The sequence below is a fragment of the Manacus candei genome, unplaced genomic scaffold (assembly GCF_025592945.1).
Source record: "Manacus candei isolate 608988 ecotype Guabito, Panama unplaced genomic scaffold, ASM2559294v1 h1tg000017l, whole genome shotgun sequence".
NCBI classification, from domain to species: Eukaryota; Metazoa; Chordata; class Aves; order Passeriformes; family Pipridae; genus Manacus; species Manacus candei.
Window position 1 is genome coordinate 25,404,149 of NW_026138065.1, and position 15,534 is coordinate 25,419,682.

Sequence of the window (15,534 nt, forward strand, 5' to 3'; positions counted from 1 at the left end):
CAAACTGGAGTCTCAGTATATCCAGGCTTTCAAGGCTGCTCCAAGCTCTTACACCAGCTCCTCTAACCTCGCCTCAGTCTATGGAGCAATAAACAAGACAGTAACGTTTTGAGTTTTATTCTAAAATGCTGGAAGCCCCAGCATGTGGGCACAGATAGCATTATCTAATCCAACAGTCACTACTTGCTAGAATACATCTCACATGATGGCTCTCCTCCTCCCACCACTGAGTCACTGCCACAAACAGAGCAGCTGGCTGCAAACAGGCTACACAATGCGTGGCTGAGCTCGAGGCACCAGCACCAGATGCAGGGTGACCTCAGCTCCATCTGAAGCACTTTGTTCTCTGCAGAAGAGCAGCTACCTTGTTATTGCACAGCACCCTATGCACCCTGGACATCAATTTAAGTAGATAGAGCCAAGCTACTTTATCACTGTTAAAAGCATTTATAGGGGAAAAAAATAAAAACCAAAGAAAAGGCATTTTAACATGTTATTTTGAATCTAGCTGCTAGTTTGATTTTTAATGGTTTAATCCCCTGATCATCTTCTGCACAAGTTCAGGAAAGGAAAAGTGTGTCTGTTATGGCCCTTCAAATTTGTAGGAACTTATCTGAATAATAAAAACAGAGTCCTAACATTAAATTTGCCCTTCCATCGTTAATATTAAATATTTATTCATCACTCCAAAGTTCAGCATTTACCACAGAGCTCACTCTCCTGTATGGTCACGCAAACCTTCTGAATATGTATCTTAAGGCCTACACGTTATGTACCATGGAATGAACACACACCACCCCCTGAACTTCGTAATTTATTTACAGAGAGAAAATATAGCCTAAATCTTGGAAATATACAATATGTGTGGACATCAAACACAGGCAGAGTCCACAGAGGCTGAGAATCTTCATGAATAAAAAGTACACTGATGCACCAATAACATAACCTCAGCAGAAGTGATCAATATTTCACCTCTTTACATCTTCCTAAGCAATCTCAGTTGCACAAACTTCACTTTACAAACTGAACTCTTGCTATATGCTCTAAAACTCTTACCAAGTTAGCTTTATTTTTTTTTCAAGTGCTAGACAGCCCCTACAGCTTCTACCTGAGCATAATGCACATCATGTAAGAGAAACTCAGACAAGATCTAGTCACCTTGATACAATGAGCAAGAAACAGAAACTTAGAAGATCTGCATAGTCTGACTGTTGAAGGCCAGGGTTTGTGAAATGAGTTTATGTATATGCTCTGAAACTGATAATTACTGCCAGTCTGAACAGTGGTGTGGGCCTTCGGTTCTTTAAACAGCAGTGAGAGGTGAGACTGTTTCAAATTATGGGGGTTTTGGGTCTGGGATTTTTTTGATTCTGTTTTGTTTTTAATTTGTATCAAAGAACACTTTACACAATTTAATGCAAAATTATAAAGGCATTTGACTGACTATATGTATCACGAGTATGAAACACTAAGCAAAAACCAGGTCATTATAGCTACTTCCAGTGTTCAGGCAGCTTTCTCCTGATTAATCACCATTGCATGTAACACTTCCACTGTCAATTCGATTTTCTCCATACACTGGTAGGGTCTACAGATTGGTGGTTTCCCCCTCCAAAACCAGAACACGTACTATGAACTATTTCTCATTCCATTTTGATCATCCAACTCCTGCTCTCTTTCGCATCAGCATCAAGGACTTGCTTTGTTCACCAAAACATCAGAACAAATTTGATTATTCCTGGTCCCACTGATGCCTGTTTTTATGCTCCACACACGTCCACAGCAATCCTTTTCTATTCCACATTAACTAAGAAATTCCCTCTTGGTATCTGTTAAATGCTTTACTAAAGCCCAGGAACAGCCTTTCTGCTTTTGCAAAAGAAAATGTTATCTGTGTCCAGTTTAGTATCCTATGTCATATCTGGGACCAAAGTCAAACTAACAGGCTTTTATTTCCTTGATCTAAAGGGATTTAAGGTTTAACAAGAAGCTTTTATGCTATAAGCTCAAAATGCATTAGCTGCAAGTACTAAGAACTAGCTTTTATCAGCCAAGCAAAAACTAGTAGCCAGCCACCACTATAAAGACATAGAGATACAACAACATTTTATTAGGTACAGGAATTTTAACACACAAAGGGATCTATTAATACTCTTGGATCAAAGCTCATTAGGTCCAGTTTCCCTCACCTTGATTTTTTCAATATATCATCTAAACTAATAGAACACTTGAACTTTCCTGGCAGAAGCCAGACTGCAGGAAGACACCTGTGTACATACAATTTTAGAAAAACAAATAAGAATCTCAGTAGTAGAAAAATCTACTTTTATTGGCAACTCCCTCTCAGTGGTATACTCCAGTGAGTACATCTGGAACACAATTTCATAAAAGGGAACCACAGTAACTAAAAATCTGGAAAAATATAGACCAGTTTCTAACCCAAATTACACATTTCGCATTAAATAGAAAAAAAACCCCATAGAACTGAAAATTTTTCAAAAAGGGTAAGATTTCACAGCAACTTTGTCAATGGAGTCAAAAGACTGCTTAATGGAAGAGTGCTCTTTTCAGCCTGCTAAACAGACTAATGTTACCCAGCATGTATAGTTATGCAGTGCTGTAACCAGACAGACTATTACACCTCTCCTCAAAAGCCTTTTAAGTCTCTGAAAACTAGACTTGACAAAACTAAGGAAAACCTCACTACGAATGGAAAGAAAATGACACATCTTAAAAAAAAAAAAAAGAAAGGAAAATAGTCATTATTATACCAAAACTCAGCCCTGTTCTCAAGAAACTTTTGAGGGCAAGAAAAAAAAATAACCTTTTATGATGACAAACAAAACCAGCTGATGGGTCTTGCTTTGGTCTCCTTTTGTCTCTTGTCCTAGTACACAATTCCATGTAAACCATGTCTCTGGGGTGCAAACTTCATGCAGATTTTGTAACACGCACAGCACACAATACAATCATATGACTGTATTCTACTGACCACTCTGAAAATCCTGAACCAAAAATCCAACTACTATATCTATTCATATGCGTATTTCAGATTAGAACTGACTGGTCAGTTATAATCTAATCAATCTGTACGCCTTTTAAAGAAATCCTACTTCCTGAAATAAGCTGTTGGATAAATGGTACAATTTCAAAAGCAAAGGAAAACTGGAAACACTACATCTGGTCACTAAGTAGGAAAAGGTTACAGGCTGTGGGAAATCAGTAGAAACCAGGCTATCAGGGACAGAAAGTGATGGGCAAGCTTTCATTCTTCAAATTACTATAGCTATATTACTACTGAATTGTGGGATGCAGGCTTCTTCTTTCACCATGTCCATGTTTTCAAAACAGCTCAGAAATTACCTATGTAATAATTACTAAATTACAAGGAGGGGGAGAATTCTTTTACCATGGTTAAAAAAATTAAAATTAGCAAAGTCTCAGAAAAAAACATTTTAAATCTGTGAAATAAATATCTTTCCTTTGAGTCTATTGGTAAATAAGAAATTGCTACCCTTGACAGCCTCTGAACTTGCACTATCTAAAACTAAGAAGCCTTTCACAAGATGTTATGAAAACACCACACCATATCAACACTATTTTCTAGCAGTCACACACCAATTTTTCTTTAACATGGTAGACCCAATCCACAAAACAAACTAAAACTGTAAGCAAATCTGAAGTATTTAACGATTATAACCTCCCCCCCAATATTCTGCTGTTGCGCTTTGCAAGCTTCTAACATTTTTGAGTACTTACGAAAGAATTCGGTCAAGTTTTGGTCCATTACGTCCCTGAAGGACAACAGGAGGCTTGTATACCTTCATTATTCCTTACTATCTATACAGTTCCTCTGTTTCTGGTGTTCTTGGTCTCTTTATTTATGAAGCGGTGATGATTTTGAAGTTATTTATAAACATTAACTCATTAAATTCCCAAGTGTCATATTAGATACCAACCCAATGACTCATATTCCTGACAATATATTTACCATGTCTGAAGAGAAGGTAAATTTACATGCACGAGTAGCACACACAAGCATGCCATGAACTAATCTTATATTTTAAAATGGTGTTTGACATTAAGTAACTCTGAAGTTATTAACAAATACATATGTCAACTCAACTTGGCTCATTATCAATCGGTGGAATTCATAAACACTGCCTGACTACCAGGCTGACAAAATGTAAAACAACCCATATAACAAAATATCCCTTCAGTTCTGAGGATTAAAAATAGAAGCTGGAGTGTTTTAAAGCTTGTTATTACTGTAGTTGAGTGAGTGCAAGTTAAGGAAAATTACAGTTAACTTCAAGTACTCCCTGAAAGAGAAAGCATAAGTCATGTGTTAAGGTTTCTTAAAAGAGAGTAACAAAGGTTACAATTCACCAGATAAAATTATTTTATTACACCTCATGTGTAATCTTGGCTTCATAAAACCCTCAGTGTTTTTGATCGTACATCTGGTCCTTGTAGCTTTAGAAATTGTCTCACTGCACAGTAAGCAATACAAGCATCCAAGTAAGAAGTTCTGCAGCAAAATAAGCAAAGTAATATTACTACTTTAGCACTTCTACTTAAAATGTAAGGCATCTAAATCCTTTCTAAAATAGAAAAGATTCTTTGAAGCAAAATAATACACTTTTGCTGGGAACAATCTAATTCAGTTCCCAATTTCCCCAAGATTCTTGAACACTGGTTACGAAAGCAAAGGAAAAAAACCATCAGATCTGTTGAAGAGCTCTCTTCATTATGCCACTCTTCACTGGTCAGTCCTTTGGCAAAATACTTCTGAAGAAATGTTTCTATTTCTGCCTAGGAAAACCCTGAAGCTAAAAGCCACATAATTTAACTTTGAAATTAGTCCTGCTTTGAGCAGAGGGTTGGACTAGACCTCCACAGGGTCCTTTTTCCAACTTTAATTTTCACGCAAGCAGATGTTTTCCTCCAGCTTAGAATAATTTCAAAAAATATTCTCCTGCACTCAACATGGTAGTCAGTTAAACACTACTAAATCCAGGTACACCTAAGGGCAGGGATATGAGAACAGCACTTAAAGACAACTATTATCAAGCCACATTTTAAAGAAAACCCCCATCCAACAGATACATATTTCACAAGCCATAGACTTAGCAAAGCCTGCCTTTCTCTTGATCCGTCACAAACCCCATGTTCCTTCCTACGCAGTAACATTTATTCCCATTTCTTACATTCCCTGTAGCCTTAGTGCTCCCCACAGGATTCAATTCTGCCCACACTGCCTTTACCCTTTACTGAGATTGGAAATGTCACTCATAGATATGTCACAAGTAGTACATGCCTAAACCTTTTTTTCCCCAACTATTTACTACTCTCTACATTATGGGAGTAAGTTCTTACAGTCTGAAAGCTGAAAGACAGTTAGTACAGAAAAGAAGTTTGAGCTTAGAGTTAATTGACCTTCATTAAAACCATGTAGTTACAGCAGTAACAAGACTGAAGAAGCACTTGTGAAATGTTTTAACAAAATTACATGTTCTTCTAAAGCTTAATGACACAACGCCAATAGTCTTTCCACAGACAATCTGGCTGGCAGCATGAGTAAACACTCCAGAGCTCCATCCTCTTTTAGGGAAAAAACAAATCAAAACCAGGACCAGACTTCAAAGAGGACATTACATTAGATGAAAACAATTAGAGCACGCTGATCAAATGAGAAATGAAGCCATAAGAATGCCATCTGATAATATGTCCTTTATATACAAAAAATTTCAAGAGACTTGCAGAGCTCTTAATATAGGGCAGCACTTTTTCCTGAAGGGATGCCTATCTACAATGCTACTCTGAAAAATATTTCAGCATTAGAAATTTCAGTTAATACAGCCTTCTAAAGGAACAGACAAGAAATAAAAACACTAAAAGTCACTAATATAGAACAGAAAAAATATCTAAAGAAAAAAAGCTTTTTAAAAGTCTGTCAAAAGAAGTGACATAAAAGACCTTTACTATGACAGCAAACTTGTACATAAGTACATCAAACAGACGAATTTGTAATGAGCTTCTTGCTATTTGTTTTTAAACAAGGTAACTTTCAGATAAAGTGATCCCAGCTCAGAATAAGAACATACCGCAGAAAAAAGACAGACAACTATGACCAATTTTGATGTCAAAACTTTGTTCAATATGTTTCAGTTACTAGTTTATCAAACCCGTAATATGAATTATTAGCAGTCTGGTTCTGCTCACCTTTTCATAAACAAACTAAGTGCCAAATATCAACACAGAAAAAACTTCAGTGCCAATTAGACCCAAACATGTTTAAGCATTTTTCCAGTTACCACAGAAAGCTATTAGGTGCTTTTACACCATCAGTCTGGACCACCTCCCATTTATTCAAGGATCTTGTTCCCTGCATCTGTACTGCATGTGACCTAAATGTCTCCCAGCATCCCTTCAGGAAGGGAACAGCTAATCTCCTGGGAGTATTTTGATGGTAAAACAATCCAGGATTGCATCACAGGCAGTATGCTTGAGACAGCCCAAGGTCTTGCTGTTTTCCTTTAACCAGTCTGACAGCACTGTCCTACAAGACTCTGCCATTTCATATACCCATATCCCACACACTAAATCTACAGCATTAACCCGTACTGCCACAAAACAAATGAGGGAACCTGGCAACTACAGAGTTTCCTAGAACTTGGGCACATCATTGATACATAGCAATTTCTAAAAGGAACAGAAAGAATCCGTATGTTAAAAATGCTTTGGGTCTGAAAAATATCCCACAGGGCATAGGACAGGGTACAGTGGCTTCACATTGCAGGGAACAGCTTAGCTTGGAGAAGTGCCAGCTGGTCAGGGGAACACAGACTACTCGCTGAAGGCAGCACAGATACAACCAGCACTGCTACAGCTGAAACTTAAACAACTAAAGGCAACATAAATTTATACACTAGAAGTAGAAAAGGAAGGTTTCTTTGCTAAGTAATACAGATGAAGGCAAACAAGATTTCCAATAGAATGTTCTGATCTACTGCATCCACGTTCAGGAAGAAAAGCTGTCATTTGTGATGATTCAATTCTCTGCTTCTAAAGGTTAAAACTTCCTTCTTTGCTTGCTGCTTTCTTCCTTACAAGCGTGTGTCAAAAACTGAAGACACAACAGTCACTGCAAAATTAATTAGTCTGGGTGGAAATGACAGCAGTGAAACCTCCCAAGGCTTGCCCTCTGATCTTCAGCTCTTTCCTGACAGGCCAATAGCAGTTGCATTGTTTGAATGGGTGGAGAGCAGGAACAAGGGATCAGCTACAATCAAAGTTTTTACATGGCCGAGCTGCACTAAGGAAAACCACACGCATACAAATGCTGCCCTAATGCAAGAGAGTAATTCTAAGTCCTTGACATTTAATTTCTCATCTTTAGAAGGTATCACTTTCTTAAATTTAACATCTGTTCACTTTTAATACCGTACCTTCTCTGGATTTCCAATTCTTCTTGTGATGGACCATTTTGCACTTGAGAGGGAAGCTGTGAATTCTGTCGAGGCAACGTAGGACCTAAAAGTGAAGACAGACCATAAAAATGGTTTGAATTTTTACCATGCAAAAAAGCACACAATCAAGGAAAAAGGCCAGCCACCACATGACTTTAAGAACTGTTCACTTTTGCCTTTTAAGCCAAACAAGCTCAAAAACATAATTTAGCAAATAAAAGCTGCAACAAATGTTACCTTATGCATTTACGGAATGAATTTATTTCACATGGATGGAAAGGTTTCACAGAAATGCAAAACAGATTTTATATATGATGGAATTTGACAAAAGCTTTGAAAAGCACTCCAAGTCTGAGATTTTCTTAAAACAATGAACAAATACTCTTGGAGGAACAGGAAGGGCTCAAAAAATTAAAACACTCACCTAAATAGAACACTGGAAAAGGGGAAGAGGAAAACAAAAAAGGAAAAAAAAAAAAAGAACAGGAGAGAAAAAACATCAGAACCTTATCACCACATTGAGAGAAGGAAGATAAAGTATGTTTCTACAGGTCACACCAAAATTTACTCAGATTTTAGCTCATCAACTTGGATCAAAGACTTTTTTTTTTAGATAGGTAAGTACTGGGTCCAAAGGAACAGAGGCACATCACCAATGTACAAAGTGTGAATTCTGCTAAGCACATGAGATGCAAAAGAGAAGGACACACAAATTCATCTTCAGTTTTTACTGATGGGCAATTCTGAATCATACAATTTTCAAATAACTGTATATGTACACTTAGAAATGAAATATGTATATTTAGAAATGAAGTGACTCTTCCATCTTTCTCAAGTCTATTTACAGCACAGAATTATTTACAAAGAATTAACAGATGTGAAGAATTACAAAGTGTGGAATGGAATACAGGGGATCAAGAATGCATTATTTCTGTAAAAACGGGCACTAAACCAGTAAATTATTTAGATTGTAGCTACACTTAAGATTATGGAATTTATAAGCAAGTAGAATTAAAAAAGATTAAAATGTGTCAAATTCTGAAAACATCCCAAAGCAAAACAGTAATTTCTTGCTGAGATTCCACCAAACTAGTTACAGTGATGGAGTTGTAATGAGATCTCCCCTATATCAAATACCAAAATGTAGAACTTGTTTCCCATCTGAACCTGTGAAAGTCATCCAAACCCATGAAAAGACCATGTGTGATACACTGACACATCTAGGACAGTCAAACAAGTGCCCTGTTTAAAGCCTATACAAAAAGGTTCATTTACTCAGAACAGCATAGTATTGTGTCCACTGTGGTCATAAAGACAATTAATCCTGAAAATTATAAAAGTGTACATTATCTGTGTATCCTACAGTCAAAAAGTAATGTAGGAACTTACTTCTGGAAGATAAAAGCAGAAATTGCACTATAGAGGTGGTATCTTCCTGATTTATTCTTTTCAGCATGTACCTAATGACGTGATGCTGCCCTTGATGTATTATTCTTGCTTCGAGTATCTCCAAGAGATAACCACAGATATAAATCTATACTACTTTTAATGCAAAATATTAAACTGCAATGATAATCAATAATTAAATTATCACTAAGTAGAAACATCTGTTATACTGCTCATCTGGAAAACTTTTCAGCTTTAAAACTTCCATAAGACACACGTCCTGCTCTCATCTCCCCTGTGTGACAGGTGGAAGGCTTAAAGGCCCACAAAACCATGACTGCAGCTCCCAGGCAGCCGGGCTATTTGCTGCCTGCACCATGCTGCAGCCTTTCATGGACTTTTACAAGTAGACACAATCCAGCAGCAGCTGTGCTGCTGCTCAGAGATGCCACATACACCACTACTGCTTGCCACGTCTAATAGAATGCTTGGAGTAAGTCAAGGTTCACAGTCTGAGGTGTAAACTGCAAGTAACACCAAGTATCCGACATGATGAAACTCCCTTCATATTTCTGAGTATGAAACACATTGGCCTGAAAATTAACAACAAAGAACAGAAATAAAAAGAAATAGTCATACTATGGACATTTACCAACCATTTACTGCACTGAAAGTACAGCAGAAATGAGAAGTTCAAGCTTCCACCCATTTAATCCTTAAGAGTATTTAACAGGGGGTTTTTGAACAAGGTATTATCATGATGCAGTAGCTCAACATGGACCACCACGCTACAACCTTCCTACTAGTGTGCTCCCACTCTCTTTTTAGCCAACCCCTCCAGAAACCAACCATCGAGCTTCACTTGCACTGGCTATTCCAACCAACCTAGCGGTGAGAAAACCTGTTCTTGTAGCCTCAAACTTTGTTCCAGAGCTCTGTCTGCCAGAAAATCATATTGTCAATTCTGCAGAAGGCAATCATCAGCAAGCCAAGTTAGTTGACTAGGCCAACCTACTCCAGTGATGTCCTTCCTTCATAGCTGGATATGCAAGAGAGCAGAACACAATCACCTGCTGACAATTAACTTGCTGGTTACTTGGTTTGTAAGTATTTCGTACAAATTTTTGCTGTAAGGAAATGCAATTTGAGTATACCAAAGGCTTTCAAGAAAGAAAAGTTTAGCTACCAAGTCATTTGGCCAGTTTTCTCATCAAATTTCTCTCTGGAAGCACAGATTCTTAACAACTACCATGTAAATGGACAGTGGCAAGTTAAAGGCACGTACCAGGTGGCAAAGTACATTTTATCTGAGAAAATTTATTACAGCAAGCAAAGACCATCATTTCTTTGTCTGGGTAGTGGGGTAGGTGGTATATTAAATAAGCAGTAGCTAGCTTAAATAAGCTTTCTCAGAGGCTTTTGAACACTTCAAGATACTTCTGAAAAATCAAGCCCCAAGAGAAAATCTCACAGATACTGCCTGGAAAAAAAGTCTGATCTTTCTACAGGATCACTTAATCTTCAGAAACCAGTACAAGCCAAGTAAGAGATGAGGCTGAATAGTCTATTCATTCTGAGTTTTAAGGAAAACCTAACATCTTTCTTTTTCTAAAGAAAGTACAGATGGTGCACTCCGCAGCACACTCTGACAGACAGAGGATATAATTTCATACTAATTTGTTCAGCAGCCATTCCAGTTTCAGCGCTTTCTGTTTTTCAGCTTATTCTCACCTTTGCATCACATCACCCTTCCTCTATGACAGTTCAGGCAACCGCATGGTGAGAGATGGATGGGAAGTCTAAAAATCTTTAAAAACCCAGGGAAAAAAAGCCTGCATGAAGCATTTTTACCGGCTAGATCACAGCCAGTTTTGGTTCTTCATGTAGTCACACAGACAATTATGCTGGCACTGGCGTAGCTCAGAGAACAACAGGCTGCTGGAGGCTGCTTTAACCAAATTAGGCATCCCCAACACCACCCTTTTAAACCACAGCCAGAGCTGTAGTTTATCAAACTCCTTAACTTCATTTTCAGTCCTAACTGACATCTTACCTCTACCTCCATTCGAAAGCCGAATCAACTTCCATTGCACGATCCCATACAGGCATAATTAGCAAACTGGAGATGGAAACAGGTGGTTTCTCCTCCCTCGATGCCTTTGGGTTCCTCCATTCCTCCAGTCTTTCAATTACATTGTGTCTGTTTTGGAGTTTCACACCACAGTCTATCCCCCTTCTTTTAATGTCACCTGCATTATATTATCAGTGTTCACATAGCACCTGGCTGACATTGAGGACATAAGGTTTCTATAGCCCTAAAAAACCCCATTTATCTGCTGTTCAAGATTGGTACAATACATGTATTACAAGTTATACAATGAACTACAATGTATATTTTCATTTGGCTGGACAAGGCTTAGGTAACATAAGGATGGGGGAAATGGTTTTTGTGGGGACTGCTGACAGGCAGATCACGTGAAATCTTCCTCAGAACCCCACATGCCCTAGAGTTCGAGAAAGCAAACACACACAAAAAACCTCATTCCTCCAATTACTGTACTGTTCAGAGTAGAGCATTAAGAGAAAAGTATCACACATGAGAATTTTAGTTTGAGGTGAAGATCTCTACTTTCTCCCCAGAGAAAGTTTATATAAACAACTCAGTAACTAAGTTTCCACTCTTTCCTTTCTCAGTATGTTAGTGCCAAAACTAAGCAACATTCCAATTATACAGTCTGATATCCAAATCAAAGTATGACTTGACTTTTCAAAGTCTTTTCAAAGACTGAAAGTGAACAGCAAGTTTATTTATACATGTATATAATTTAAACATAACTGTACTGACTAACTATAATCTTCAGAGACAATTTTCATTAAGGACAGGTTGAGTACACCTACTAAGCTAAGACCACAGGCAAGAGTTCAAAGCCACAGCCACTAAGATGTACTTCTGTTTTAGAATATAAGAACTTATAACAGAAAAAAGTGTTCTACTAAATGCTTAAATGTTTTCTGAATAAACAGAAAGCAGGCTTTTCAGAGACCTATGCAGGGAGTACTAAGCACAATTATGGTGAAGTACCTTCTTTTACTTGTCCCTAGCTCCTTCTCCTCCCATTCAGAGCCTGTCCTGCTCTAGGACATGACAGAACAAAGTCTGGGGAGACTTGCTAACCAGCCTCCAGCAGAAGCAAAGCCACACCACAACTCAAGACGTGGACTTGTGTTATGGATTTATATGCAAGACTACGATGGCCAAAAACTAGGGCATTAACCAGTGACAAAACTGTTCTCCAGTACTTCTATTTGGGTGAATCATCTTTCAGCTGAGACTTCCCTTTCCTTCAAATACCTCCTTCCTCTTATGCTGTTACCATTTTGTAAGTACCTTCAGCTGAGTTAATTTAGTTATCACTCTACACTTAAAGGAAATACTTTCCATTTCACTCCACAAGTACTTTTACCTGATCAAGATAATAAAAGGCAGCAAGAATAACAAAAATATTCATTAAAATACATTTGAATTTAAGTAGAGGTAAGCCTCCTATCAATGCCAGCAGAGCCTCCTATCAGTGCCGGCAGTGCCTTGGACACCAGACGCTGATAACCTGAGTGCCAGGCTTGGCTCAGCACCAGCGTGCTGGGCAACCTTCAGGAGCCTTCCAGTTTCCCTCTGCCATCCTTTCATACAGGGGGAGACAAAGCTTCAGCAGTAGAGAACTATGGTTGCTTAAAGAAGCTACAGTAGCACAAACTTACAATAGCAATTATTGAAATAAAATATATCAGTACCATCTACTGTGGAATATTTACTATTTCCCCATCACCACCACCCCGTTCTGACAAAATTTGTTTAAATAGCAATGTTATAGGTGATGACTGTTGCTACTGCTGTATAATACTACAGAAATGAGCCTAACAAAGTTGTATTTCCACAACTATGTTCATGATTTTTATGAAAACATCCTGTTCCCAAAAGGCAGATTTAATCTATCTACAACTTCTACTGGAAATATTTTTAAGACAACAATATGAACTCTCAAGAGTAAAATATATTGACATTCCCCAATATTTATTAAATAAAACTTTATCCACAAATTAATATACTTCTATTTATATTTGCCATACAGTTTAGACCAATTACCAAGTCTTAATTAAATTTAAAAAATTAAATGCTTTCATGTGATACACCACTAATTCTGAAGAACCATGGAAATCAGAAACACCATACAGGCAACCCTTAAGAGTTCATAAAACTTAGCAACTCTCTCTTCACTTCTAAATACCACAACCAACACTGATGATGCTTTCAATAATCTTAACTGCAATTAAAATGAAAAGGAAGTACTTTGTCCAATAAATAGTTAAAACTTCCTCTTGGTCAATATTTTGGCATACAAATTAGGATTAATTAAATCGGGATTAGCTATTGTAAAAATCTAGAAACTACCAAAATTTTTTTCTTTAATCAATCCCACATCTAAAAGGAAGGAAAAATCTTGCTAGCAAAAATGGAGATATCATCCAACTTCTGACAACACAGGTAATAATATCATCACGTTACTCTCTTTCTTACAGGGAGTGCTGACAGCCTGCTCCAGAGGCTGGCTTAGAGTACAGGTATAGCCTAATTACTTCACTGCTGTAGAATTTCTCTTTTCTCTAAACAAGTTTTAGCATGACATGAACCAAAACAGTACGAAGAGAAGCATCTGAGATCCCCCCGCGAGTTCCGCATATATTTTTCTCATTTCAGTCTTCCATTGTCTTTCAATATATTCCAATTAGGAAACCTCAATTTTTGTTTCTGTTTGCATTTCCCAGAGATATTAAATTATTCAATCCGTGATACAAGTGCATTCCCCTATCAGCAAGGATCTAATTAACTATCTCTGCTATAAGAAAAAGGACTGCAGATACAGTCATGGAAAAAGCACGCATCTTTACCCCATAAAAGTTTTTTTAATTTAATAACTGGACAACCTAACTTCTAGAGTTAATAATTCAAGAGAAATTCAAAGAACATGAACCACAGGAGCTTTTTTCCCCCCAAGATTAGATGAACAAAATAATGAGACCCTAGAAACACAAAAACTGTTTCTTTTTCCTCCTCCCCATTTTCCTATGAATTAAACTGCAATCTAAGGCAGTACTACAACAGCATCACTGAAGCCATTCCCCCCCTTGCCTTTATATCCAGAACACCCCAAAATCTTTTCAAGAATCAATATATAACTGCTAAAGATTAGTACAAAAAGCATCATGAACCTTAGGTATATGTAATAAGAATTAGAACAGGCTTATTTACGGTTGTATGACATCCTTCAGTTCTTCTTCCGACGCTTTCATCTTCTGCAACAAACAACTCAAAGTACCTCCTCAAATTCAAATTACACATATATAAATCTCATCTTTCGTTTCTTATTCCCTTAGCAAGGCTTTCCTGAGATTGAAGAGAGATGCCACACAAAGCAACACCAATTCCAGCTGAACTAGTAGGTACTTCTGCAGCAAAACTGAGTATGATGCTCCTTTGTTCCTCCCATCTCCCAGAGCACTTGCCCTTATTCCTTCAAAGAAATAATCCATTGTCTCACACACAGAATTTTCCCAGCCATCTAATTTCCCTTCATTGACACTTTACTCATTCCAGAGCCACTTTGATTGCAACACTGAGCTCTACTTAATGCAGATATGAATATTTTTTTGTAATTAAATGCAAAACTTTCACAGAGCCATCAGCTTTAGACAAGACTGATAACTGAATATCTGAACTCACTGCACACAGTCTTAAAAATCCTCTTCAAATGACCTCTTAAACTGATGGCACACACTTGTCATTTGACGAAGGTGTAACTCCAAACAATCATTTAATGAAATAAGTAAGTCTTTCAAAATCTTCCCAAATGTGTGACAGAAAGAAATCTTAGTTCAGTTTTAATGCAACTTCTAAATAATATGAGGCAAGAACCTGTAGTATTAGTAGTCTACCTTAAAATTCCAGGAGAAAATAAAGTCCTGTGTTGTTGTCCTTCTCTGTTGAATTTGCAGGTGGCCTACAATCTGCTCAACTAGCCAGCAGGAAAATAGTGTCTGGTTGAACTAGCTAATGCAATTATTCAAACCAGAGCAGAGTTAAAACACTGATTTTTACATAAAATAAAATAAGCAGAGTTCAAGCATATAAGTCAGGATGTTCATATGATCAGCCCTGAAAATCAGCGGGAAGGGAAAAAACCTAGACCTGCAGAATATTTCAGACAGTTTCACTGACAAGGCAGCCACTGCTTCGGAGCCCTTTGAGACAAACCTGTAGTGTTTTTTTAGAAGAAAACTGTTTTAGAAGAAAACTGACAGCTGCAGTAAAGCCTTTAACTTCAGAGACTCTCACTCTGCATTCTGAACTCATCAGAACGAGGAAAAGCCCATCCCTGCGAGCTCAGCACCAGGGCACCCAGTGCCTTCACCTCGGCTTCGGCAGATCCACTAGAGGGAGATCCTAAATTAAGCAACCTCCAATTTCGCCAGCAGCCAGCAGAACAGCTGAGGATGCCAACTGCAAGCAAAGATCAATGACATTTTTCAAATATATGCAAGAGAAGGAGACCGTGATTTAATTTTATTTTAAAAAGAGCGAGAGAGCCATACCCAACAGCTGACTTGCAAACTAAAAGGA

At 37.7% G+C, this 15,534-nt stretch overlaps 1 protein-coding gene across 7 annotated transcripts in view; it reads right to left on the reverse strand.

Annotated features, from left to right (window-relative positions):
• Positions 1–15,534, reverse strand: part of ENAH (ENAH actin regulator) — an 87,770-nt gene that overhangs the window by 26,184 nt on the left and 46,052 nt on the right. For 6 of the 7 annotated variants that reach the window (XM_051783394.1, XM_051783395.1, XM_051783397.1 and 3 more), the window contains exon 4: positions 7,452–7,536. In XM_051783394.1, the coding sequence (XP_051639354.1) occupies positions 7,452–7,536 (85 nt within the window). Of the gene's footprint in view, positions 1–3,759; positions 4,903–7,451; positions 7,537–15,534 lie in introns of those variants that run through there. The other variant, XM_051783396.1, reaches the window with a different exon arrangement.